Source organism: Phycodurus eques, chromosome 3, assembly GCF_024500275.1.
Source record: "Phycodurus eques isolate BA_2022a chromosome 3, UOR_Pequ_1.1, whole genome shotgun sequence".
In the NCBI taxonomy this organism is placed as follows: domain Eukaryota; kingdom Metazoa; phylum Chordata; class Actinopteri; order Syngnathiformes; family Syngnathidae; genus Phycodurus; species Phycodurus eques.
In genome coordinates this window covers 9,105,001-9,130,346 of record NC_084527.1, presented here as the reverse complement: position 1 = coordinate 9,130,346, position 25,346 = coordinate 9,105,001, and the positions used below count along the sequence as shown (strand labels likewise).

At 39.8% G+C, this 25,346-nt stretch overlaps 1 protein-coding gene across 1 annotated transcript in view; it reads right to left on the bottom strand.

The window, feature by feature from the left end:
• Positions 1-2,061: 2,061 nt before the first annotated feature.
• Positions 2,062-25,346, bottom strand: part of ghra (growth hormone receptor a) — a 29,432-nt gene continuing 6,147 nt past the window's right edge. Inside the window, exons 2-10 of the mRNA XM_061671927.1 lie at positions 20,446-20,570; positions 9,782-9,917; positions 9,516-9,688; positions 8,655-8,833; positions 7,761-7,920; positions 7,574-7,673; positions 7,405-7,474; positions 6,621-6,850; positions 2,062-5,915 (exon numbers count right to left, since the gene is read on the bottom strand). Coding sequence (XP_061527911.1) covers positions 5,252-5,915; positions 6,621-6,850; positions 7,405-7,474; positions 7,574-7,673; positions 7,761-7,920; positions 8,655-8,833; positions 9,516-9,688; positions 9,782-9,917; positions 20,446-20,566 — 1,833 coding nt within the window. The 5' untranslated portion in view covers positions 20,567-20,570 and the 3' untranslated portion in view covers positions 2,062-5,251. The remainder of the gene's footprint in view (positions 5,916-6,620; positions 6,851-7,404; positions 7,475-7,573; positions 7,674-7,760; positions 7,921-8,654; positions 8,834-9,515; positions 9,689-9,781; positions 9,918-20,445; positions 20,571-25,346) is intronic.

The following is a 25,346-nucleotide window of genomic DNA, read 5'->3' as shown; positions in this document are numbered from 1 at the left end:
ACAGATACAACACTGACAAGGCTTAACTGGAAAGAGAACAATAACACATCACTGAAGGTCTACATTGTTCTTAGCTTTGAATGAAACGGCATTCATCATGAGTCGGTGCTCCAAATAAAATTGCAGCTTGAAAGAAGTTACAGTGGTACCATGGCTTATGAGTGCCCTGATTTACAAGTTTTTCCAGTTATAAGCCGTCGCTTAGGTGATGTTTATTTATTTTTTTGCTTTTTGAGCTTTTTTTTGAGCTAGTTTAGTTTTTATAAGTTTAGCGGAAAGTGAACAGTTCATCAAAAAAGAGGCCAAGTGTGCTTGCTTCAAGCTAAACGAAACTAGCATCTAAATTGTGGTTGGTATAAACCTTTAAACAACTGATATTTGAACACAAATGGTGCAAACACCTACACAGAGCATAACGATACCCACAGGCGTATAGTCTGCTTTGTGAAAAAAGACTGATATTCTCCATGTCACGCACACACCGGTGGCAGCAGCACATCTATGGAATTATAGCAAAAGAATGTCTATTTAATTATGTTAATACTGTATATTTTTATACAGTACAATAATATATAGTGCTATTTATCTTATTAAAAAACACGTGACACAAACTTGTTGGTATTTTGTGGGGCGCTGCAACAGACCAATGCCATTTTCAGAGATTTCAATGGGGAAAGTTGATTTGAGATACACGTGAGGTCACAGAACAAATTAAACTTGTAAATCAAGGTACCACTGAACTTGAATGAAAATGTTGTCGAGCACGAAGTTGGACGCCGTAGTCCTCATGAAACAACGTCAAGGCCCAAATGCGCAACATGTGACCAAGAACAAGCTGGAGACCCAAACACATCAATCAGCATTGTTGCCATTGAGAAATATGGAAACAATAATAATAAAAGCAAAGCAAGAGGAACACAACAATGTTCGCAGTTTAACGCTAGAAACGTTAAACGCCTCTTTTACACAGAGAGCCTGTCGCATCGGAGCTTTTTACACAAAACCCAACAAAAGCGCGATATTGACACAATCACATAATTGTGATATATAATACTATTTGGACGGGAGAAGTGAGTCTCACGTGCTAAATTTCAAAATCAATCTAACTCCGGAATTCCCTTCTACACATTTCTGTCCCATCACAGATCTCATAGTGCCACAAAGGCGGAAAAAATGTAGGCTGTGTGAAAGGGGCTTAAGATGTACCTCCAGCTAATCATAAAATTTCCGTGCAAAACATCAAATATGTACATCATAGTACACGACTCCAATCACACAAACGCTGTAGCTTAAAACTGAAGTTCATTGATAATAAATGGTTCCTCATTGTCTAATTATTAAAATAAAATAGACTACACTCAATATAGTCAGTCTAAATTTTAAACATCTGATGCTAAACATGTTCTCATGGGAATTGAGCAGACAACAAAAAACAATTGTTAGAACAAAAATCACATTTCCCCATTAACAAAATTGAAAACATAAAATTCATGCAGAATATTGGGAAATTATTGTAAACTTCTTTGTCGTATTTTTTAAGAATATTTTTTTACTTAAAATATGTTACTGAATGTATACGCTAAATATTTACTTAATAATTCCCATTTGTCCTACTCAATTTTCATGAGACTTTAGTTGAAAATTATAAAACAAAATACTATTTTTAAACCACAAGTTTTTCATAATGAATAATAAGATTAACCCCTCCAAAAAAACAATATTTGGTTTTAGACTTTTTTTTTTTTTTTTTTTTTTTTTAAATCGATTTTAAGTAAACCATGTAATGTTTTCACTGCGAAGTATAAACACTTCTCAGAAAAAGTATATAAAACTAAAAAAAAAATTTAAACTAAGTTAGCATTTAAGGAAAATGAAAATGTCATATTGAATCCTACTAAATTCTCATTAGTCGGAAGTCATAAACAATTATGCTAGAATTAAGTATTTTGGGGAATACTTCACTAAAAAAGTAAACCCTAAATCCTTTATTCTTTAAAAAATGAATAAAAACAAAAAACTTTCCCCATAGTTTCAATAGGGAAATATTCAATTAAAAATCAGGCAAAAAAAAAAGAAAGTAAACCCTACTTTTTGTATGAAATCTGACTAAATTCTCATTCTCAATTCGCTGTCTGACAAACGTGCACAAAGTGCTCAGTCTAAAGTGTCTTTAACGTAGAAAAAAGTTGCAATCAACATATGCACTCACTGTGAGCCGGCAAACACACATACTGTAAATTGACACGTTGAAGTAAACGTCTGCACCCAAAGCGTGAAGAAAAGACCTTTCCACTGGTCGTCACTGATTGCATTACACACAGTATATTCCATTTTGTACACATTCACAGTCACTATGCTGAACAGAAGCTTCAGCATACAGGGGGGGCTTCCTTGCTGGAAACTTCTTTCAGTTATGGGCAATCTTTCCCATACAAGGGAAAACGCATCCTTGTGTTTCTCTTCATTCATAAGCAAACTGCAAATGACACACACACACACACACACACACACAGTTACACTTCACAAACATATACACAAGCACTTACCTACACACGTACTTCCACACGCAGTTACTTCCACACGCACTTCCACACATGCACTGACATGCACGCACGCCCTCTACCACTTCCACACACACAAGCACAGACACAAAAGTCCGCAGACTTACTTTCTCACACTCACACACACACACACACACACACACACACAATTACACTTAAACACACGCATTTCCAGGCACACTAAACATGGTATTCAAATTCATTTTGCTTTTGTGGAATAAGAAATGAACAGATGAATGCATACATTTTCATCCATCACAGGGGGTCGCCATGTTTGGCAATATCGCCCTCTGCTGTTGACTGAAATTAACGTCACGTCTCTCACGCTTCCGTTGCGAAACTGGGTAACGGACTCCCCCTGTATGCTGCGATAAATAGCATCACTATAGGTTGATCACATGACGATTTGAACAAAATTTTAGCAAGACTGGCTACCCGGTGTCGGAGTTTGGTCACGTGACGTTCGCAACGGACGCATGAGAGCAGCAGTGACGTTAATTTCGACAACAGAGGGAGAAATTGCCAAACATGGCGGCTCACTGAGATGGATTAAAATTTGATGAATGAATCTGTTTAATTCTTATTCCACAAACGCACTATTAATCAGAATACCGTGTTTAGACAAGTGGAGGTACATACAATGTATTCTTGCCACCTCCAAACTTGGCTTTAGTCCCTTTTTAAATGAACCTTCAACACACCAATATATTTGGGATTAGTAAAACAAAATAAAAATAAATCTACATTAATTTCCGTACTGCTTCTCCTCACTGGGGTCGCAGGAGTGCTGGAGCCTATCCCAGCTATCTCTGGGCGAGAGGCGGGGTACACCCTGAACTGGTCGCCAGCCAATCGCAAGGCACATAGACACAAACAACCATTCGCACTCACATTCACATCTACGGGCAATTTAGAGTCTTCAATTAACCAAAATAAATCTAAATAAAATATATTTTCTTTGTTCCAGATATAATAATAAAAAATAAAAAAACGGTAGAATTTTTGTTGCATACGCATTGTATTAAAATGATTTCCAACATTATTGTTATGACCAGTACAATGATAAATCAATTTGTCACCTCACGAGCCCTTTTATAAAACATTTTCACAGCTTTTCCACTTGTCACTGACCCCACTTTCAACCACAAACAAACAAACAAACAAACAAACAAAAAAAGCATAGTTACAACTGGGCAGCTTTTTAAACAAATTCCCTTTTGCAAATTCTGCTACATTTAAGTCCACGTGTACCAAATGTATTCTGTGAGGATGTATGCACAGAGATGCCTCACCAGTTCATCTAAACACACTGCCACCTTTACAATTATTTTATAGCCAGGCAAAAACAAAAAACAAAAAAAAAATCCTATAATTATTATATTATTATTACTATGATCAGTTAAATATACATCAACACAGGCACGACGAGCCATTCACATAACAGTGGAAAAAGCGGTTGTTAACACTGCGTTTAGTTAGACCTAACGACACGCCTTGACATTCTTTTGACTCTGTCCAGTCGCCATCCCGGAATTATTTGACACAAACATACAGAATATGAAAACATTAACATAACATTATAAGTGTGTAGCCTATGAGTTGGTATTGGTTGTTAGTGTGTGTGAGTCCGTCTGCTGCATGTACAGCAGCTTTCAAAGTATTGTTGCCGCAGTATGTAAGATTCATGCGAGTAAAATAAAAATTAAACGAGGCCAGGATCAAGGGGAAAATCTCGTTCCTGCCAATAAATGTCCAATAAATGTCCATAAACTGCGTTGTGCTTTCCCTTTGGTCATCAGCCTCGTTGGCACTTTCCTTGGTCTCCTTGAACAGCAGCCTCCAGCAAGGCACCGTAATGCCATGTGTAGGAGCTTGTTTATCACAGTTACTATAAAGAAATTGTCAGCGCGTGTGTTTGCGTGTTCAATTGTAAAATACACTCAAGCCCCACATTATTCACAACTTGGCCACATTTTAAAATGAAAGTGATTTCTTTGGGTATATATTAGCTGCGATCGGCTGGTGACAATATATACTGTGTATACGTATTATATATACACATACATATATATTTAAACCAAAACAATTCTCGAAGAAGCAGGCTTTTGGTGTTGGGCCCATGAAAGAAGGGAAGGGAAAAAAAGAAAAATCGGTAAAAAAGATTTCACAAAAAATTGAAAAAATATCCGCAAATAGGTGAATCCGCAGGTGCCGAACCGCGTGTCAGCGGGGGTCCATTGTATTATAAGAAAAGGTTGTAATGCAGGTTTGCAGCAAAATAACAAAAATCAAATAGCTTCTTGCTCTGTTTTAGCAGTATATTAATAGTTCTACATCTCTTATAAGGATGTAGATTTTTAAAGTTGTGTCAATTATGTGGATTACTAAGAGGTATAAACAACAGCGGATGCTTCTTTTGCAACTTGTGCGGCAGGGAAACTGTGCTTCACTCTTCGAGGTCAAGACTTGGGCTACTCTCTAACGATATGCGCCAAACTTATGCGTATTGCTTCTTTAAAATGTCTCTCCTCTGTCGTTTGCAAGGAAACAGAACAAGAAGCGCAGCAAATACATTTTTGGGGGAGCGGATGTACGACAGCGGGCGCACGTTCAAGTCCCCTCCCGGCTCACTGCGATTCGTTTGGCTTCCGGCAGGAGTCAGCTGACTTCCCGCTCTAAACACTTTGCATTCAAGGCGAGAGCGCGCCATGCAGGTCCGGGGTGACGTACCCCACGGGCATGGCCGGGAGGGCTTTGAGCGGGTGCCTCAACAGGCACGACTGCGCCGACTGGTGGGTCGGCGGGTCGAGCAGAACGCTGCGTTGACTGTCTAGCTCCTGTACCACCGTGTAGTCCGCCACGGGGGCAAAGAGCTGCGCCTGGGGGGAGTCGGGAGAGACGTAAGGCGACTGGTAGGCTTCGGCCGGCCGAGGCTCGATGGACCGGCAGCTCTCGCCGGGCAAGGAGCAGTAAGGCGGGGGGATAATCTGTTGGGTGCTGCTCTCGGAGTCCGGTTCCAACACCAGGAGCTGAAACTGAAGCTCCTTTTGCTTCTTCTCCTCCTCCTCCTCACCGTCTTTCTTCTCATTCTTCGAGGACTGGTTCGAGGCTGGGCCGCTCTCCTGCATTCGTAAGTGTTGGCCAGGGGACAGGACCACGCCCCCGAAGGGCATGACGTTGCTGACCAGGGCGTAGAAATCCGTGTTGACCCATGTCTGAGGACCTGAGGGCGCCGGGGGCCTCTCCCCTCGCTCCGAGTCGACGCACAGGCAGGCTTCTCTGTCGTCGGGCTGGCCCGGCAGCAGCGTGGACGTGAGCGCGCTGTCGTCTATGTTCAGGCGGTCGCTGTCAGGACTGTAAATGCATGTTAAGAAGCATGACATACAAACCTTTACAGGTGTTCCTTGACTTACGAGTGCCACAACTTTAGCTGTTTTTGAGTTACGAGCCATTGTGAACTTGATTTTTTGCTTTTCGTTACAGGCCAAAATTTTACGTCACAAAGCTTTATCCTTTTATATTCCGACTATTTCTTTTTCTAATTAATTTTTTTCTCATCTTATTCAAAAAATTTTTTGACGTGAGGGCTTGAGTTCATTAAGCAGGTTAAAAATATCACACAGGTAGGCAAGTTTCAAGACCGAATCGGGATTGATGAAAAACTTTGCCAGTGGCGACTGCTTTTCTAGAAATCCCTTCTGAGTCGCTTGTAACGCAAAGATTCTAGCCAGTCATTGGCCTCTTGAAAGTTGTATTTATTAATTAATTATTAACTAACTATATATTTATACAATATAAAATATTTGTTTTCATTTTCCTTATACTTGGGATAATGCGCTCTATCGACTTTTGACACATTTCTGGGAGAAAGAAAATATACACGGCAAATTACGGTAGGTACAATTTGTATTCAACTTTTCTGTGCAATACATTTAATTAACACTACAGCATGGTACGCTATTTTGTTTTATAATGTTGGTCATTATGGTGGTACTTGGAGAGCACAAAATTGTACAACTTTGACTGAAGTTTCACTGTAGGTAGGAATAGAAGAAGTACCTGAGGGCGTTGGAGCACCCCGCTCGCTGTCTGACATGCGGAGAGCCCCCCAAAAGCCTCTCGGTGTCCGAGGCCTGGTCGTCCTGCTTCTCCCCAGTGTCCGGATCCTTCACGTCCACCTCGATGAATTCCACCCATGGCTCATCTTGGTAAAATTCTGGTGAATACATAGGGCCGCCAACCAGCCCTCCACCGCTCAGGATGAAGTTCAGCTCATTCAGCTTTCCTTTCTGCATGGAAACAAAATGACTTTAAATGAAAACGAGGTTTACAAGCACAATCTGCCGAGATCGAATCCAAGAGCTGTACCAGAAAGTCGTCCTTTACAAGATATATCATTGACATTTATTCAACACTTTTAGAGGGATTTTACAAAGTCTACTGTATTTATTATGGTGTTAGAGTGAATAGCGGCACAATGCTAAACTCAGATGTGTTTTCATCCCTCTATAATTAAAAACAGAGTTTTCCAAAAACACTTGTTTACATTACAATCAATTTTGGTCTTTTCCTTTTTCTTTTTTTTTTAATAGCAGACTGAAAACAATAAACATTGAGTGATGAGGAGACTGCGAGTGGGTGTTGTGATGAACAATGATCCCAGCATGTCAACAGAAATGCTATTAAAAAAAAAAATTGGTTACACAACATTTTTTAATGTTAATTTTGTATTGAGTGGTTGGGATCCTCGTAATGTTTTCCACGGCACAATAAGGGTGCAATAATGTACTGCATGCACACACAAACATTAATTACATAAAAATAGCACTGTAAAAAGACGTACCTTTAACAGCTCTGAATCCACACCTTTAATTTTGGGCGCCGGAACTGGTGGCAACAGAATTACCATTAATCTGCAAAGATAAGGGTGCGATTTTATTAAAGACAAACATTATTTTCTAAGTGTGTGCATGTGATACGTTACGTGTGAATTAGTGTGTTTGAGTTCTTACCTGTGCTGCTGTGAGACAACAATCCACATGATGAGTATGACGGCGGCCACAACTCCCAAAACAATAACTAATGTGAGCAGAGAAAATAAATCTAGAAAGACTGGGGGAAAAAACACTGTTGCATTACATTACAACCCACACAAGGACCCAAAACTACAAATGAATAAACATTTGTGGAAAACGTTACCTTTGCTGGGAATCTTGGACACTTCAATAAAGACAGATTCACTGAAGTCTCCGAACTTGGTGAAGGCCTTCATCCTGCAGCGGATGTGCACCTCGTATACTTTTCCTACATCGAGTCCATAGATTGTCTGCTGGGTTTGAGGCTGCAGCTGAACCTCCAGCTGAAGAAACAAACACGATTGTAACAGCGATCCACACCATTAGGTCATCTTGCACAATAAAATGACAATAAACAATAGGGGCCAGGTTACTCCCAGGTGACTGAAAAGTGAGTGGCTACTGTTGACCTGAATTGAAATGATGCCAAAAAAAAATTGTGCTTGGGGTTGAACTGCCTATTTACCCCAAAAGGTTTAGTTTTTAAAAAATATTTTCTTAAAGAAGATCAAAATGAGGTCACTAATGCTGTAGTGATACATTTGCCTGACTTTGGTGTAAGCAGTGTGCGTTCAGTTCCTACTCAGCAACAGTGTGAATGTGAGTTTTCTGCCTCTTCATGATCTCATTTGGTGTACCTAATCTGCATGGCCAGTGAGTGTACTATATATTTGTTACATTTTCAGAGGTAAACATCTGGAGAATGACTTCTATGCTGACATTAGCAAACCAGGCAGAAAAGCCAATGAGCCCTAACAAGGTTCCATGACCTCTAACCGACAGCTCCTCCCCTTAACTTCCTCCAGTAAACCTGTGTTTTCCCAGGAGAACTTGCTCAGGCTTTCAGTGCAACAAAAGAGACACCGCTTTAAGGGAAGGAAACGTGAAACTACACGTCCTGATTTGATCTTCCGCTTTAAGTTTGGTGGGGGGGGGTTGCGCTTGTGCACCAACTTTTGTAAAGTTTTAAAGCTGTGTCGGGGAATTTAAAAGACAGCGAGATAGAGGGACGACTCACTGCCTCCCAGTTGGTGCTGTTCATCTCTCTGTACTGGACCTCGTAGACTATCTGCATCCAGCCAACTGCGACATCTGCAGAGGGGGGCGGCTTCCACGTCACCACGACGTCGTAACTTTGCCCGGAGGGACTCACGTTCAGGCAGGTCCAGTTGAGAGACACTGGAGGGTCAGGACGTACTGCCAGAAAAATGGCCATATTTCTCATCAGTTTTATCATCAATACAAATGTGTGTTCAAATGCTATGCCACCTTGTGCAGCAGCCGCACATATTGCACTGCTACTGGTGGTAAAAATATGTAAACTCGTTCATTTTTAATAATGAAATAATAATTCATTTTCATTTTTAATTGTATTCATTGTGACATTCTTTTGTTTGTGGACTTTTTCTAATGTAAAGTTATGTGCCTTGGCTCAATGGAGGTTGGCAAACACTGGTATATAATATATGACTTAGTGAAAGGCCACAAGCAGGATACAGTTAGCTTCGCCTAAAACAGCACTGCATGTTCGATTGGAAAGAAACTCGCAATATGAGGCAGTTACACATTCCATTCGCGTTATGGCAGAAGTAAAAATTCCCTGTGGACGAATCAGTGATCAAAGATGCACGCATGTGTCACTCCACCCTTTAACATGCATTTGCACAAACAACTAAGCTTCTCAAATAGATGCAGCCTTCAAATAAGCCCTGTTAAGTAAATCAACACTGGCACTGTTTGAGGAAATATGGTGAGTTGTGTGTACTGCTAACAAACAGGTTTCTCCATTAAAAGGGATATCGGCGTCAGATGCTCATTGATCACTGTGCACTTAAGAGGATGGAGTAAGAAAAATCTCTACAGTATGTTGGCTACGAACCAATGTTTTCCACAGTGAAGCAGTCGTCCGTGTTGAAATCGGTGATGTTGTCTCGGCTGCGCAGTTGCAAGCAGTAGGTGGTCCAAATGGTTGTGTGGTTTCTGTCAAAGAAGCACTCCCTCCTCGAGTGGAAATAGTGTGGACACTCTTTCCATTCGTCCTTGGTGGGGGAGCTGAAGGCAAGAATAAACAAAAGCAGTGTGTCAGCCACAAAAATAGTGTATGCTTAATAGCATTTTTTGTTTGTTTAAGATCACCACTCTCACTCTATGACTCGCTTCTGGTAGAAGACCCTCAGCGCGCCGGGATCCGACAGGTTGCGGAAGCTTCCGGGAGTCCACCAGCAGCTGAATGTCACCTGGTCTCGGGATATGCAGTTAGTGAAGTGAGGTTCAACAGGAGCTGAGGCACACAATGACAGAAAACAAAAACAAACAAAAAAAAACATCAATAAACTGTTTTTAAACTTCTATTAACCAGAATAGATGTTGATTGATCAGTGGAACAATATTGATAAACTTACAGCAGCCAGTCCCAACTTGAGTTTAAATGAACAAATATATTCTTTAAAAATGTGTGCCATATCAGTAAAGTTTTGCCAAATTACTCTCATTTCCATTGCAGCATGTCGTCCACTTGTTGGAGGGCAAAAAGCTTGTGCCGCCACACTAAACTAAACGAAGTCTGTTTGTGTTCACTATATAATATTGCATGGTTATTTAGTTAGTTTAGTTTAATTTTAAGTGTGTTAAAGAAAATTCATTATTTATCATTGTTTAGTACTATGGGTAACATGACATATGCTCAGTTCAGAAGAAAACTTGAAGCGTGTAAAAAAAACCCACAAATAATCAGAACCAAAAACAAACATAATTTCTCTTCTCCCATTCTTGGAATCAAACCACAAAATAATCCGAATAGAAAAACAACATGCCCGAAAATGGTTCTTCATTTTACACATTTATTAATTTGACACAACTCTCTATCATATAACACCTTCATCTTTCATAGCATTTGAGTGTTTTATAATTTTTATATATTTCTAGTTGGAGTGTACATTTGTCTCAACACATCATAGTCACTAACCTACATTAGCGCAGTAGTAAGGTCATAATTACAGTCAATATTTGTATGAAAAACACGACTTGGCCATAAAAGAAAGAGTTTGGCAGTAAAACTTTGTACAGTATGTCAGGGACCCCCTGTGTTCCTATTTCTTTATTTCATGAGAGGGAATTGAAATCTGAGAACAACCCGGAACGGCTTGTATTGGATCTCAAAGGTTGTTCACAAAATGATGGAAAGCTTCTGCAACTGCATGAAATTCTACGCAATGCGTTTAAGCTGCTAGTTGCTGGGGGAACATACAAGTCTGATGATGACGATGGTGATTGATTTGTTGCATTGATATTCCTCTGACAGAAAATGACTCGCATTGTGTAGCTGACTGTGATTTCAAGTTGTTATTACTCTCTTGTCAACCAGTGCAAGCGCAAAAACACCACATCGAAAGACTTAACATTGGAGAGTATTTCACTCACTGGGTCTTTAATGACATATGGATTTATTCAGGCACACACACACACACACTAATTTAGCACTCAAACCCTCGTCACAGCTTCAGCACTGCCAGCGCCTAGTTTGTCATCAAGTGGCGAACGCTCGGCTTTGTTGCAGTCAAATAAGTAAGCGAAGGCATCATTGATTTCTCGGGCAACCGCTCTCTGCTCGCTGGCCAAAGCTTGTGTGAATCAGGAACGTAAACATGTTTCACACAACAAAAATATTCAGTGAAAGAGTAGAATGCTTCTGAAATGCCAACTGAAGCACATGAAACTGCATATTATAATGCAACAAATGGCATTAGGCTATATACCAGGATGACTAAAGTACTCTCTTACTGTCTGATGATGTACTTTTTCTTTGTATTTTTATGCATAAACAACACAGACAAATGTAGGCTGTGTTATCAGTTATAAAAATAAATGTTGATAGAACCAATAGTTGCAGGAACGTATCTTAACAGATCAGATATTATTTCCTGGTCGTCACAGTTTGATGAAGTCACATGTTGCTTGGCAGAATTCACAGGGCACTAGTTCCCCAACGTTTTTCTGCCAAAAAGAAATAAACTCACAAAATACACACAAGTCTTGTTCACTGTGTCGTTTTCATCAGCTGCCCAACGCAGCAGCGAAAGGACAGCGAAAGCAGTTATTACAGTCGTGTTCACCATTATTGGCATCACTTCATTTTTTGCACACCCTGTATAATATCTTCAGAAATAAATAGAAATGTACCAAACCTATACCATCAGGATATTTTAATTGGGGGTCCAAAGTAATTTAACAAAAGCATTTTTTTCCCAATTTCGATATTTTAATTTCAATGGAAAAAAAAAGAAAGAAAACAACATGTGCAGCAATATTGGCACCACTCCTTAATATTTGGTTGCACACCCTTTGGCAGCGATGACAAAACGTTATACCAAACGTTTCTTCTATCCATCTATAAGCTTTTTGCACTTCTCAGGTGGTATTTTCTCCCACTCTTCCTTTGCAATTTGTTCAAGCTCTTGAACATTCCCCAATGGCAGATTTTAGTAGCTACTTGTTGCTAGGCAGAATTTACATGATCACATCAATCTCGAGACACTTACTGTATCTATCCATCCATCCATCCATTTTCTGAGCCGCTTCTCCTCACTAGGGTCGCGGGCGTGCTGGAGCCTATCCCAGCTGTCATCGGGCAGGAGGCGGGGTACACCCTGAACTGGTTGCCAGCCAATCGCAGGGCACATAGAAACAAACAACCATTCGCACTCACAGTCATGCCTACGGGCAATTTAGAGTCTCCAATTCATGCATGTTTTTGGGATGTGGGAGGAAACCGGAGTGCCCGGAGAAAACCCACGCAGGCACGGGGAGAACACGCAAACTCCACACAGGCGGGGCCGGGGATTGAACCCGGGTCCTCAGACCTGTGAGGCTGACGGTCTAACCAGTCGTCCACCGTGCCGCCCTTACTGTATCTATCTATCTAAAAATTCCTCCTGATTTTTGCACTCTTAGACTTTTATTTTACTGCTTATGTTCAGTTTGATGCCTGGTTAATCTCATAAGTGACTACATTCCTGTCCGCTACGCCATGCAAACTCCGTCATCCCCACCTTCTGACCGCCGGACCACCCACTTCATCTTCTGCAGTGTTGTGGTTCACAGGGCTTTGCGACCCCCCCAATCCAACAAATTCCAGCTGCCAACCCCAAAGTTCTGTCTGCAGACTACAAACACAGTGTGCTAACTAGTTGAATAAAGTTGGTGATAATTGCAGTGACTTATGCAAAAATATTACCTTTCTTGATGCCCTCTCACTGTTGTAGTGGAGTGGGGGGAAAAAATGCAAGTAGCATTTTTGGAACATGGCTTTGGATGTGTGTCAGAGGTGAAAAGTCATCCAGTGACACCGGGAGACGCTTGAAATTCTCTCTTTTTAATCTCCCACTTAAACAATAAACTCTGACATTTTTCTTACAAAGTCTTCTAATAAACTGATTGGCACGATGTGACGGCGTGACTTGAAGGTCAAGTTCAATTCAAGTTTAAATAGAGGGACCTGTTGGGAGTTCACTGGCCCAACAATGCGCCCGTCTGCATTAAATGTGTGTGTGAAACATGGGTTGCGGAGATGGAAACATGGTTTTAGGTGGAACTTTTTGAAAAACATTTGGGGGGGGGGAGTCTCAGCGGAGCTTCGAGGCAGAAATTTTGTGTCGACCTATTTTTGAAGTCAACTTAGCAGTGTCCTTCTATTTTTTGTTTTGTTTCGCAAGCCCTCCATCTGTTGCTCCAACTATATGTTTAGCAAACCCTTACTGAATTTCATTTTGTTGTTGATGAAAATTGGGGCCCGGATTTGAACCCACAATCTCTGAACTGTGAGGTGGACCAGTCATCCACTGTTCCACCTCCATGAGAGTTTATGATAATTAAAAGAAATAAACGGGAATAAAACCAGGGATTTACAAAATGAATAAATTTATTGTTGCACAATACTGAGTAAAACAACCAGATTTCATGTAAGTGCAGTTTTTCGAGTTACGAGCCTGAGTTTGGTATTTTTGTTTTGTTTTGTGTCATGATCCAAAATTTACCTTTACCATTACAATAAAATCATGCTCAATATTTCCCAAAATTCCCCACCTTAACTTCCCATGGAAATGTATCAAAACCTTTCTGGAAATGTTCCACCCCAACCCGAGGTTTACGACTTTAGAAATTCCAATGTGTTAGGGGAAAAAAGGAACATCAAAATTCTCATCTCCTAATACAGAGCATTAGATTATCTAGTTATACATCGAGTCCCTTTATGTGTTGCTCCATCCAGTAGAGGATCCAGGAGACCACTTTTCATCCGAGACGTCGCCTTTTACCTATTAAGGGCCACACTTTGAAAGGCCCAAATGAGGCACTTCCCTCACCACAGACAGGCTACATCGGCCGCCATATTCTGAAATGGTCTGTGGTTGCGAAAGAGGCCACGGCACCGTGAATAATCGTCTTCTTCCAGCTCATTTTGCAGATTCAAGTTAAACATCAGGTTAATGACGCATTGAGGGGGAAAAAAATAAAATAAAAAAAATTGATGAAGACGACACAGGGCGATGAAATAAGAGAGAATGTGTGTGTATATATACACAATACTTAAAATATAATATTCGTTAGTTGCATGCACTTTCTGTCACTGTAAAGGCGACAGTGTTCCATTTATGCAGTACAAAGCAAAATGTCAGATATGTTTCGTCTGGGCAGTACAAAGTTGGGTAACATATTTACTAGAGCAAAGTCTAAAGAAAGACACCCCCCCCTCCCCCCCCCCCCCTCCCGGAGTGCATTCTGGGAAGTTCTGGGATTTTGAAATGGAACAGACTGGAATATTTGTAACAAGCGGGAATTACAAGGACAAATTTAAAGAGATTGATTGGCGCTTTGAAGGCACTCAAAGGTCCCTGAAGAGGTCGAGAAGAGGCTTTGCAACAAGATAAAAACAAGGCAATGTAAACAGGTGATATAAATAAACCGTCAACATGCATGTGAACCTACACCTTCAAAACAAAAACCCACAAAGAACATTAAAGTGCCATTGTCCAACTGCCAAGGTCACACGGTCAAATGTCTTGGGGGTGCGTAGGGAACATTACAATTTTGTCAAGTCACAGTGAAGTTTAAAACACAATCAAAAAAGATTTCCAAAGAGCAATACAGGGAAACGTCAACAAGTTGTAACAAATACGTTTGTAGCTCCCCGGAACATAAACATGGGCACACGAAACCTTCTGCCGCTATCATCAGTCAACTGATGCGCTAATCTTCATTGGAGACGGCAGTCTCCACATAACATAAGATTATCTTCTATTAAGTTTCACTTACAACATGCATTAGAACACTTTCATTGCTCAGACAAGCTGTTTATGTGCTTCTGTTGAAGCGGTTGTTTCGGTTAGCAACTGAGTTCAAATAGGCCCAGCAGTTGAATATGTCGTGTCTGCGTGTGAACGATATCATCTATGAACTGAGATTTTTACAGTTAATACCTGTTATTTTTCATGTTGGGAAAAGAAAAGTATCTATTTGAGGGAGGTGTATCTAGGGATGAGATACCCACCGATTAAGTACGGCACCACATCTATAAGAGCGTCAGCCCTAAATTGGGTATACTAATCACCGTTGTTGATGTAAAAGTTCACAGCAAAGCATACGTTTACTTTTATTACATCCAAGGGGAAGTAATGTTGATCGCAGCACCTGCGATTGCGCACACACTGGGTACTTTACTCTTTGCACTGCACTTCGGAGTGTGTGACATCATCCCTGACACAAGCAGAGATTTGAAATTTAGCTGGCTTCACACTTGAAATCCTTGACTCACGCTTGACTCCTTCACGTGAAATGATCGCTCCTCCTACTTCATAAATCACCTGGTTTCTCCACTTCTTATGTCAGGAAAGAAAAAGATGCAAGCCCTGCACTTTTTCCTCACTAGCACAGCGTAAAACAAAAATCGATGATTGAATTGACTGATAACACAAAATAATTTGGTTACTTTGTTAATTTTTACAACGCTGTATTCAGGTCACCTTGTGAGAGAAAAAAACAAACCAAAGATGTGATTTAAAGTCATCATGATGAGATTAAAGTCGTCACAATCAGATAAGGTTGTCACGATTAAATTTAAAGTCATCATGATAAAATTTAAATTGAACAATTAACCTGGTTAACATAGAGTTAACATATAAGGTCAAAAATTGTGTACAGTAAATGCGTATGGTGAAAATTTGAAATCACAAAGAGAAGTCATTGTTATGTCTTGCAATAAACTGTTTAGTGTGGGCAACAAAGTTTAAGATATCACAATATAAATTCTCTCATCCACCGGCCTCTGTGTACCTAGGGGATGTAAAAGTAGTTATTCAGTACAGTTGTTTGAGCTATACATAGTTCTTTATTTACCTTCATCAAACCCATGGTTGAAATTTAACGCAAAATCTGTAAATTTTTAGTCTACTTGGTAGAGGAATATCAAATTCTTCAGACCCTTTCCGTCACACCTTTTCAGCATTCTGTCTTCCATTACTGATTAAAGTCAGTAATGGAAGCCTCTTTCTCTACGTTTGCAGCTCCCTGTATATTTTTTTTTTACTGTGCAATAGTTCTCCACACACAACCACAGCTTGTCTCTGTGGAAATGTGTGCAAAGGTGTCTGTGGTTGCTGCTAGTTACCACCTCTGTGGTGTGGAACACAGTGTCATGCAACAGCATCAATCATTAGGCCTGAAAAACAGAGGGTGGGGGGTAAACAAAATAAAAATATTATTTAAAAAAACAAAACGAAACAAAAAACGCTAACCGGACACTCCAAATGTCCTCTAACTCCAAGACTGAAGTACAAACACTTAAGGGTATGCGTATATGACGACAACCTCGTCAAATCAAGTTTTTTTGTCTTTGCGTTTTTTTTTGTTTTTTTTTTAAATGTTTCATGTACAGACACAAAAATGACAAAAATGCTGTGATGTGCATTCCAGGCCAGTAGTTGGCACTGCCATTTTGAATTTTACTTAAAAAATGCTACTATGATGCTGTAGGCCATCATTGTTGTTCTGATTGTTACTTACTGTATTACACACTACTAAACATATTTTGTCCTACGTTTTCACAGATGACAGTTTAGTTGCAAACCAGAACAGTCGTTTTGTAAAAACCTTCACTCTGAGACCTCTTTTCAAATGTTTCCAGGTTCCAAGGCTGTTATAATGTGAACAAATGGCCTTTTTTCTTGAAAAAAAATCCCAAAACAAAACAAAACAAAACAAAACAAAAAACAACAGAGCCTAAAGTGGGGTACACACGTACGACAATTGCGCCAAATTCTTCCGATCAAAGTTAGCAATTGCCAAATGTCTTTTAAAAGATTATCTTGAGCGGTTATCCTGTGGTCTGCGATGTGTTAAAAGTGATTTTAAATCCAGAATCTGCTCGGGAAAACGGTCTGGACACCATGGTCCCGATGCTGCCTCCGACAGTTCAGTCCCAGGACTACGACAGACTTCTGGTTAAGGGTAGAAACACGCAACTCTCAGTGGATATCGTTTTCTGTGTGGTATGAGTGTACCCCGTTTTAGAGAGACTGATAATGTTTTTCAAATGTCTACTGTAAGAAAAGTGGACTGCATGCGACACAGGGGTAAGCTTGGGAAAGGAACAAGCTGTGCTTTTGTTTGCTTGCTCTATCAGTGTCGACGTTGTGTTTACCGATGCTTTAACACTTGTTGAGGAACGCCAACGCAGCGCAGCGATCGATGGAGACCATTTTAACTAACAACGGTGCATCCGTCCAAACTTTATCAGCATTTGTCTGAAGGCTTATCAGAAAGATAACGCAAGCTGTCGATAAGGATAAGTTCGCTGCAGTTTAGGGAAAAAGTACAATTGGGTGGAGTTACATTTACCTTGTAGGTTGGTGCAGTATGTGCCTTATAATGGGTTTCTTCCTTAATTGTCTGTATTATTTTGCATATTCACGTGGTGAGACAGCACCCCAATGTGCTCTCTTCTGAAAAACATGTTCAGTTCACATGTTGACGATTGTAAAAATTATTTAGCCACTACCAGAATGTGTTGTGCGTGCCACATGTGGTAAAAGCCACAGTAGCCAGGACTATTTCATTTTGGCAGTCCTGACTGAACAAACTAAAAACAAAATAAGAAATCAGCACATGCACAGCACATTCTTCCAAAAGCTCAGCACCATATCAGCCCAAAGGCTTGGCCATATTTCATAACACAGAAGTAATCGCCCTGGCTTCCATATTCCCTCATGGCTACAAGAGTAACAGATTCAATTTTAAACCAGTTTGGCTTAACGATAGTGTGTGTTGAACTTGACAGCTGAAGCCCTCGTATTTTTCCAGTCGGTTCTCTGAAGACATTGATTAATCGTCGTACATGATTGATTAATGAACCCTTACACGTTTACACCGGCCTATAAATAGTTTTCAGGTGCAGGTGTGTCTCAAGAAGGTACACCAAGCACAAATTCATGCCCCCACAGTGCAACGCCCAATCCAGAAAAACCTGCATTTGAACCAGCTGTTTGGCTGTTTTGTTCCAAGGGTCCCGCTAGTTATCAAGTTGCAAAAGTACATTTGTAAAGCAACAAAGACAAGTTCAGAAGAGGTCAAGTCAATAAATGTGCATGCTAATCACTAGGCAAACGTGTCTGGGTTTGAACATGATTTCTTGAAATGAACATTTAACACTGATCAAGGTTTGCACAATCATTTAGTACACAAATTTGAACAATGAAGTTGGTCCCAAATTACAGGTGGATGAAAAAAAACAAAAAACAAACAAACAAACAAAAAAAAACACGAGTTTGTACACACCTTTTAAATTAAAGTCTGTCTTGATATGCAATAGATGTTTTGGAGTCCCAAATGTTCACATTTAGTACAACATAAATTGTCCGTTTTAGCTATTAAGTCAATGGGGACAGTTTTGGAGACATACCAGACTTCTGATTCGTTCCATGTTGATCGGTGGGAAGGAGTAGATACTCATTTTATGGATTATACTGGTAAAACACTTGCAAGAGTCAAGGACAACCTTTTTGTGCTTCAAAGGGTGTGATGGTGTTGAACCCTATTAACCTTTGACTGGAAGCCTGCGAGACAAACTCAACAGAAGGAACAAAAAATAAAAGAACAGCCAAGCCACTAAAATGAAGAGCTTTGCCTTTTTTTTTTTTTTTTTTTTTTTTTTATTGCCCCATTTGCCTGTGCTACACAAGTCTAACAAATTCCATGGAAATTGTCCTGGTGAAGTTTGTGTCATCCTGCTGTTAGTCCAACAGACAAACAGACACACAGACAGCTAAACCAACATAACCTCCATGGTCATAAGTGATATGTAGATATCACTTATATTGATTTTATGCAATGGGAAAAGGACTCTAATCCGTATCCTAAACAGTTGTACGTGAAGGGATTATTTGTTTGTCATCCACCCAAAAAACACCAACCAACCATCAATTTAAACCTTCCCAAAAACATTTAATGGATGTAGCAAAAACTTTGAAAAGGATAACCACACTCTAGATTTGTTAATGTTTCCAAGGCCTAATTTAAGTACGATTAAAAACCTTTTTCAATCTTTTTCAGCACCCAACGGCCTTGGTATATGAAATGCAGTATTTACATTTACATTTCCATAACCGAGGACCCCCTGTATTAGGGGTAAGGCGTTTATAGAGGGAGGCCTTAATTTGTGCAATTTTTAAATGCTAGTATGACATGGTTTTAACATTGCCCACAAACAATAATAATTGAAAGAAAATATTACAATATAGTATGTATTTGTGTATAATGAAAAAAAAAATACTTTGGTCAATTTTAAACTTCAGCTTTACAGATGCCACGACCTGGGATCAGTCATAGTGGCACCACCAAACTTTTTTTTTTTTTTTCTGAACGGAAAATGGAGCTAAGATATTAATTGAGTCAAATGGAAGACACATGCAGAGATGAATCGGGGCACAACGTCCATTATACTGGAGGACATTATTTTACGTAAAGTAATATTTTTCTTGTATTAAAAAAGAAGTATCATTCCATTAATAAAAATATTTTTTTTACAGAATAGCAGAGGGAGAAAAAACAAAACATATCAAGCAAGCTAAATAGTTAGGAAAATTGCTTTTTGTGGTGAAATACACTGTTGCACTTTATGAATATATACTATAGCACAGTATATTAAGGCACTTAATTAAAAGAAGTTCACAATTCATACATAAAAAAATTCAAATGCATTTTCAAGCACCAGTAGGAAGTACCAGGGGTTTTAGTGGCGAGGGCAAATCCTACTTGGTTTTCACCAGAAAAAGCCACCAAAAAGAAAATAAAGAAATAAAAATGAAGCAATTTGGAATGGGAGTATAGCAGGACAGACAAACAGATCCATTCTCCATATAATAAGCCAGAAAATGATATTTAGAAACAACAAAAAATAATAAAAATTTCAAACTCAGGATATATTTTAAAAAAATGGTTTTTAAATGTCATTTATGATTAGAACCAAGTGTACCATGTGTATGCGGTATAGAAGCTGAAATGTCAAATCTGGTTTCAAACAGACTGCAGATTGGGCATCAATTTATATCAAACGTCTCCGTAAGTCCCAGCAGATCAGATTGTATTATTTGTGATCTTGTTTCATTTCATGCCATTTGATCCAGAAGAAACTGGATGAAACTTGGCCTCTCCTATAATGTAGCCAGCAACATGTGATAAATGTTTTAGCCATGACCTGCGTTCAGCACACTCTGAGCACTAGTTTGAGTTACAAAGCGGCAGAAAGTGGCGTGTCCCCCTACCTGATGGTGTCATGTGGTGCCAGTCGGTGACAAAGGCCGAGCCCGGAGACGGGAACCAGGCCGGGGAGGACGTGAGAAGGAAGAGCAGGAGGCCGGAGGAGGGCGAGGCCGCCGCCGCCATGACGCTGGTGGTAAGCAACAGAGAGAAGAGTGAACGAATGACAGAGTGATTATAATTACCAAGTGGACTCCAAGATGGCATGTCCATGTGAAAATAAGCCTTTTAATTCTGCCTTCTTCCCTTTGCTGCCCGTCTTCAGCTCAAAAACTTTTCTGTTAACCTTTTACTTGCTGCTGCAACTAAAACCGTGCTTTTTTGTGAACATGACATTTTTTTCAAAAGTAGTGATCAAACACTGACTAGCTTTTCCATTACCTTACAACACTGTTACATATTTCCAAGTACATCATCATAACGATCATATTATATGCAATACACAAACAAAATACTCTCTCATAATAGCGAAGGGATCAAATTAAAGGCGAAAACATACATTTTATATTTAAAGTTTTTTAACATAAACCAACTCTACAGTCAGATAGATATTTATTAGCAACAGAAGAGTACATTTCAGGCACATTAGCCAAAAATGAAACATGTTTAAAACAAAACCTAAACAATTGTCTATGATCCTGTGTATGAACTCGTGCCACAGAAAAAAAAATAAATAAATCAGCTTACAATCCGAAATTCCATCTTAAATTGAAAAAATAGAAAAATAAATGTTATGCAGGTGAAATCAGAAGTTTACATACAATATATAAAAAGACAAACATTGTTTGTTTTCACTGTCTGACATGAAACCAGACAAACCGTTTCCTGTTTTAGGTCCATTGGGACTACCAACATTATTTCTATTTGCTGAATGCTAGAATAATGAGGGAAGGATTTTTTCAGACAATTTTTCACTTCTTTCTTCAAAGTCAAATACAGTATACAGTAAAATTACAATGCCTTTAAACAATTTAGGAAAACCCAGATGATGATGTCAGGTCTTTAGAAGCTTCTGATATGTTTATTGACATCATTTGAGTTAATTACAGACACCTATGGAAGAATTTTATGGACACGGATATTTGGGGACCTATGATTTTTAATAGCATCTTTCTTGTGTGGTACTATTGTCTACGTCACTGTGGTTTAAACAGAGAATTTCCCCAAAAAGAGACTATTAAAGGCTTATTTTATATTTTTATTTTATTGAAACATTTAGTCCTGACTGTGCCCATATGACTGGTAATTCCGGAACTCAATTCATAAACAATGCATTTAAAAGTGCTTATGTATCCCCAGTTATCAATATAGTGACAGACAGTCCCTGGTCCAAGTAAATAAGCGTCTGCTTACAGACTGCGAGTTCAATCAGTCACGTCCCGATATAGGCCAAACTCCATCCACACCCACGGCTATTTACAGCGGTGTCCCCGCAACTTGTTTCTGGGAGGCCAAAAAAAAAAAAAAGAAAAGAAACGAAGAGGCACACTCTCTTAAGGTGCCACTGCCAATGAATTCACCATAGACAGAAACTGTTGGTTAGCATAAACAAAGTGGCACAGACATTGTATTTCACTGTTTCTTCTACATAGTAAAAGTAGGAGACATTTTCCAAACATGGTACCAAAAAAAAAAAAAAAAGTTTTGAAGCATTTACTATTGCATAAGCAAATTTCCCAATTTACATTAGATTAGCAATGCAGATTGCAGTGCAAGCAAAACAGATGCCAAAACCAAATCAAATATAACAGAAATCTAATTTGATGTTTGTGAATCATATAAAGCACAAGAAATGAGTCAATATTGCATGAAAGAAATAAAGCAATAAATCACAGCATGTCTGTGTATGAGAGGTGGGAGACGAGAGGCGGTGGTGGGGTGAGTGTGGTAGAATTCCAGAGGCCACACAAGGCCAAGTCATACAATGCAAGAATTCAAGCCAGAAAGCTGTCCAGCCTTGTGCTCATCTGCCCTGACTGTGAAGCTCCATTTAAGAAGAATTCCAAATTAGTTGGAAGCTCGTTTTCTCTTTTAGGCCCATTTAGGTTTCATCAGTCTCTGACCGTCATTTTTATTAATCTGATGAACTAAAGAAAGCTGTCAAGTCAATTGATGCATATATGTATCTTAAAAAAGACAACAATAATGGCACTCAGTCGAGCAAAGACCTCCGCCAAAGCTGACTAAAGTAGGGGGCCAAAAATGTGTCCATTTTGTTAGTTAGCCGGCTACTTCCTGGTGCATGGAGAATGATGCAAGACATAACCAACAGGTGCTAAATGTGGTTAACTTCTTTTTATACTTGAGTTAGTCAGTTTGCACTCGACTCCATGATTGTGATTTCCAGAAGGGCATCGTAATGCGAGTTTGTTTGTACATTGCTAACTGCTAATACGTTGTTAAGCAGTGATTCTAAACCAGTTGTGTCTTGCCATTAGAGATCATCAGGTGTGCTGCGGGAAATGATCCAATTTCACTTAATTAGTCAAACATTATTTATTTACTACAAATAATGTATCCGTGGTCATCTGTCTATCTATGCCAGTGACATATACTGAGAGGCAGAACAATTCACTTCTCTTCCACGAGATGGGAGAAGGTAGTGTGTATCCACTTCTTTGTGCTTTGTTTGGTAGTGTGCCATGAATTTTTTTCCCATATGAAATATGTGGCTTGGTTAAATAAAAGTTGGGAAACACTGGCTAAGTGAGATGCATGCATTTGATTAGCCTACTATATGGCCAAACGAATGTAGAGGTAACTCCACCCTGTGGTGTTCTAGCAAATACCAGCCGTAGCGACACCCCCGACTTGGAGGTGAACTGCAGCACATTTTCAAAACTGCACGCGAGGGTTGCGCTCGAGTATAAAGGCAAACAACGCGCGGGACAGCCGCAGTGACATCAGCGCGGTCGCCGCCCGCACGTGTATAAAGAAGCCTTAACAAACGTGCTTTCACAAGTGGGTCTTCTACATGGAGAGAACCAATCACAGGAAAGGCGGCGGTCTTTGCCGAATATGGACAAAGCAGATACAAAACTGGATCAAACAGAAGTAGCTGTCAGAGGGGCCTTGACACTCATGAAAAAACTAAGGTGTTTTTGTTAAACGTTTTTATTAAATTGACACATATATACTAAGTCCATGTTAGAGAGTCACGCTATGTAGGTCTATATAGCCAAAATATAGGACCTTTTAACCCTTTGAGAAAAGAACATAGTCAACTTGTCAACACTGAAAAAGGAGATGCTGTACCTTTTTGACCCAAGTACTGTTATACATATAATTATCTTATTTGACGTTCCAAACTAAATCACTAATGCAATAAATTTGCGGTACAGAAATATGACACTGGAGAATTTCTGCATACGACAGGCTGCACGTCGGTGTCAAGAGAATTTTCTCCTTTCACACTAACTGGCAGAGTTGTGTTTCTGCATGCAGACCTCAGCCAGCGACAAACCCCGACTACCAAAAAACTCTGCCAGAGCCAATCAGAGAAGAGGGAGGCTCTGCACGAGTCTCACGGGGTTCCTCTGTAAACTTAAGGACTGCACGGTCAACTTTACATCACCTCTACCCCACCAGCTTAATTAATCATTTGCGTTTGCTAAAGATGAGCTGAAACGAGAGAGGGGGAGGCTAGCAACAGGATTTCTGATGAAGTAACAGTGAAAAGCTAGATAGAAGGTTATGGGGGGAAGAAGTCACATCATCTGTGTGTTGGGAAAGCACACACTGACACACACACAAAGAGGGCAATGTTGCTAAATTAGAGGTCCCTGCACAAAAAAAGGTTCAGTGTGCAGAGAAAAAAATACCGCAGTGTGGAGTTTAGCAATGATATGCGGAGTGTTGTGTCGATACCAGTATGACTGACAAACACCTCCTATAGTGCCTTACTGGTCGAACAGATTCATCATAGTAACTTTTGAGGTTACACAACTCGAACACAGATTAACAAAATAAACACACAGGCTAACTCCAATAGCCATTGTGCTCCTGCACAGTTAGAATAAACATGGTCATTTTCAACAGTTTTGTAGAAACACTTCTATGCTACATGTACTGTATATATTTTATCATATAGAATTGAGGGCGGCCCGGTGGGATACGTTGTGGTCATCCAGTTAGCCCAGTAGTGTTCTGCAGTGCACGAACACTCTGAGGTGATAAACAGTTAAGCCACCAGCTTAGCACTATGCTTGTGAGGGCGTCGCTAACGTGTGAAGAAGATTGACAATGTGGCAGTAAAGCCTGGAGGCTAGTGGATCATTTAAATATCTGTATGAATATTTTAAAACACTTTTTAAAAAATGCACATCTTAAAGGCAAGTTGACATGAGCGTCATATTGAAGACAGAAACCATCTAAATCTGCAACTAATTATAAGGCAAGGTTTTAGCGTGTAAGTGACCATTCGTTAACGTAATTATACAACTAATGAGCAACATGCATGCACATGACAAAACTGGGCCAGATTTTGATGAGATGACTCTCCATGTTGACTCAATTTCTTCATAAACACTCACTTACTAAAGATAAAGGAGCAAACGCCCTCGATATTCAAGTGGAATCGATTGCATTTTTGGCCAAACCCAAATGAGTGAGGAGCATTCAAATGGAGGACACACGTACCGAGAACTGTGTCAAATTTGAGCATTTTGCCCAAACCCAAATGAGTGAGGAGCATTCAAATGGAGGACACACGTACCGAGAACTGTGTCAAATTTGAGCATTTTGCCCCCTTACAATCAAAGTCAGCAAAAGCCGAAAAGACTACTCTGAGAAATTCTCCAATTTGAACTTTTTAACCACCGGCTAGCAAGTAAACCTATGCAAAGCCGTTTAATAGGGTTGAGGCCAATTCTTTCACATCAAAACTCATCCAATGGACTTTTAAGAA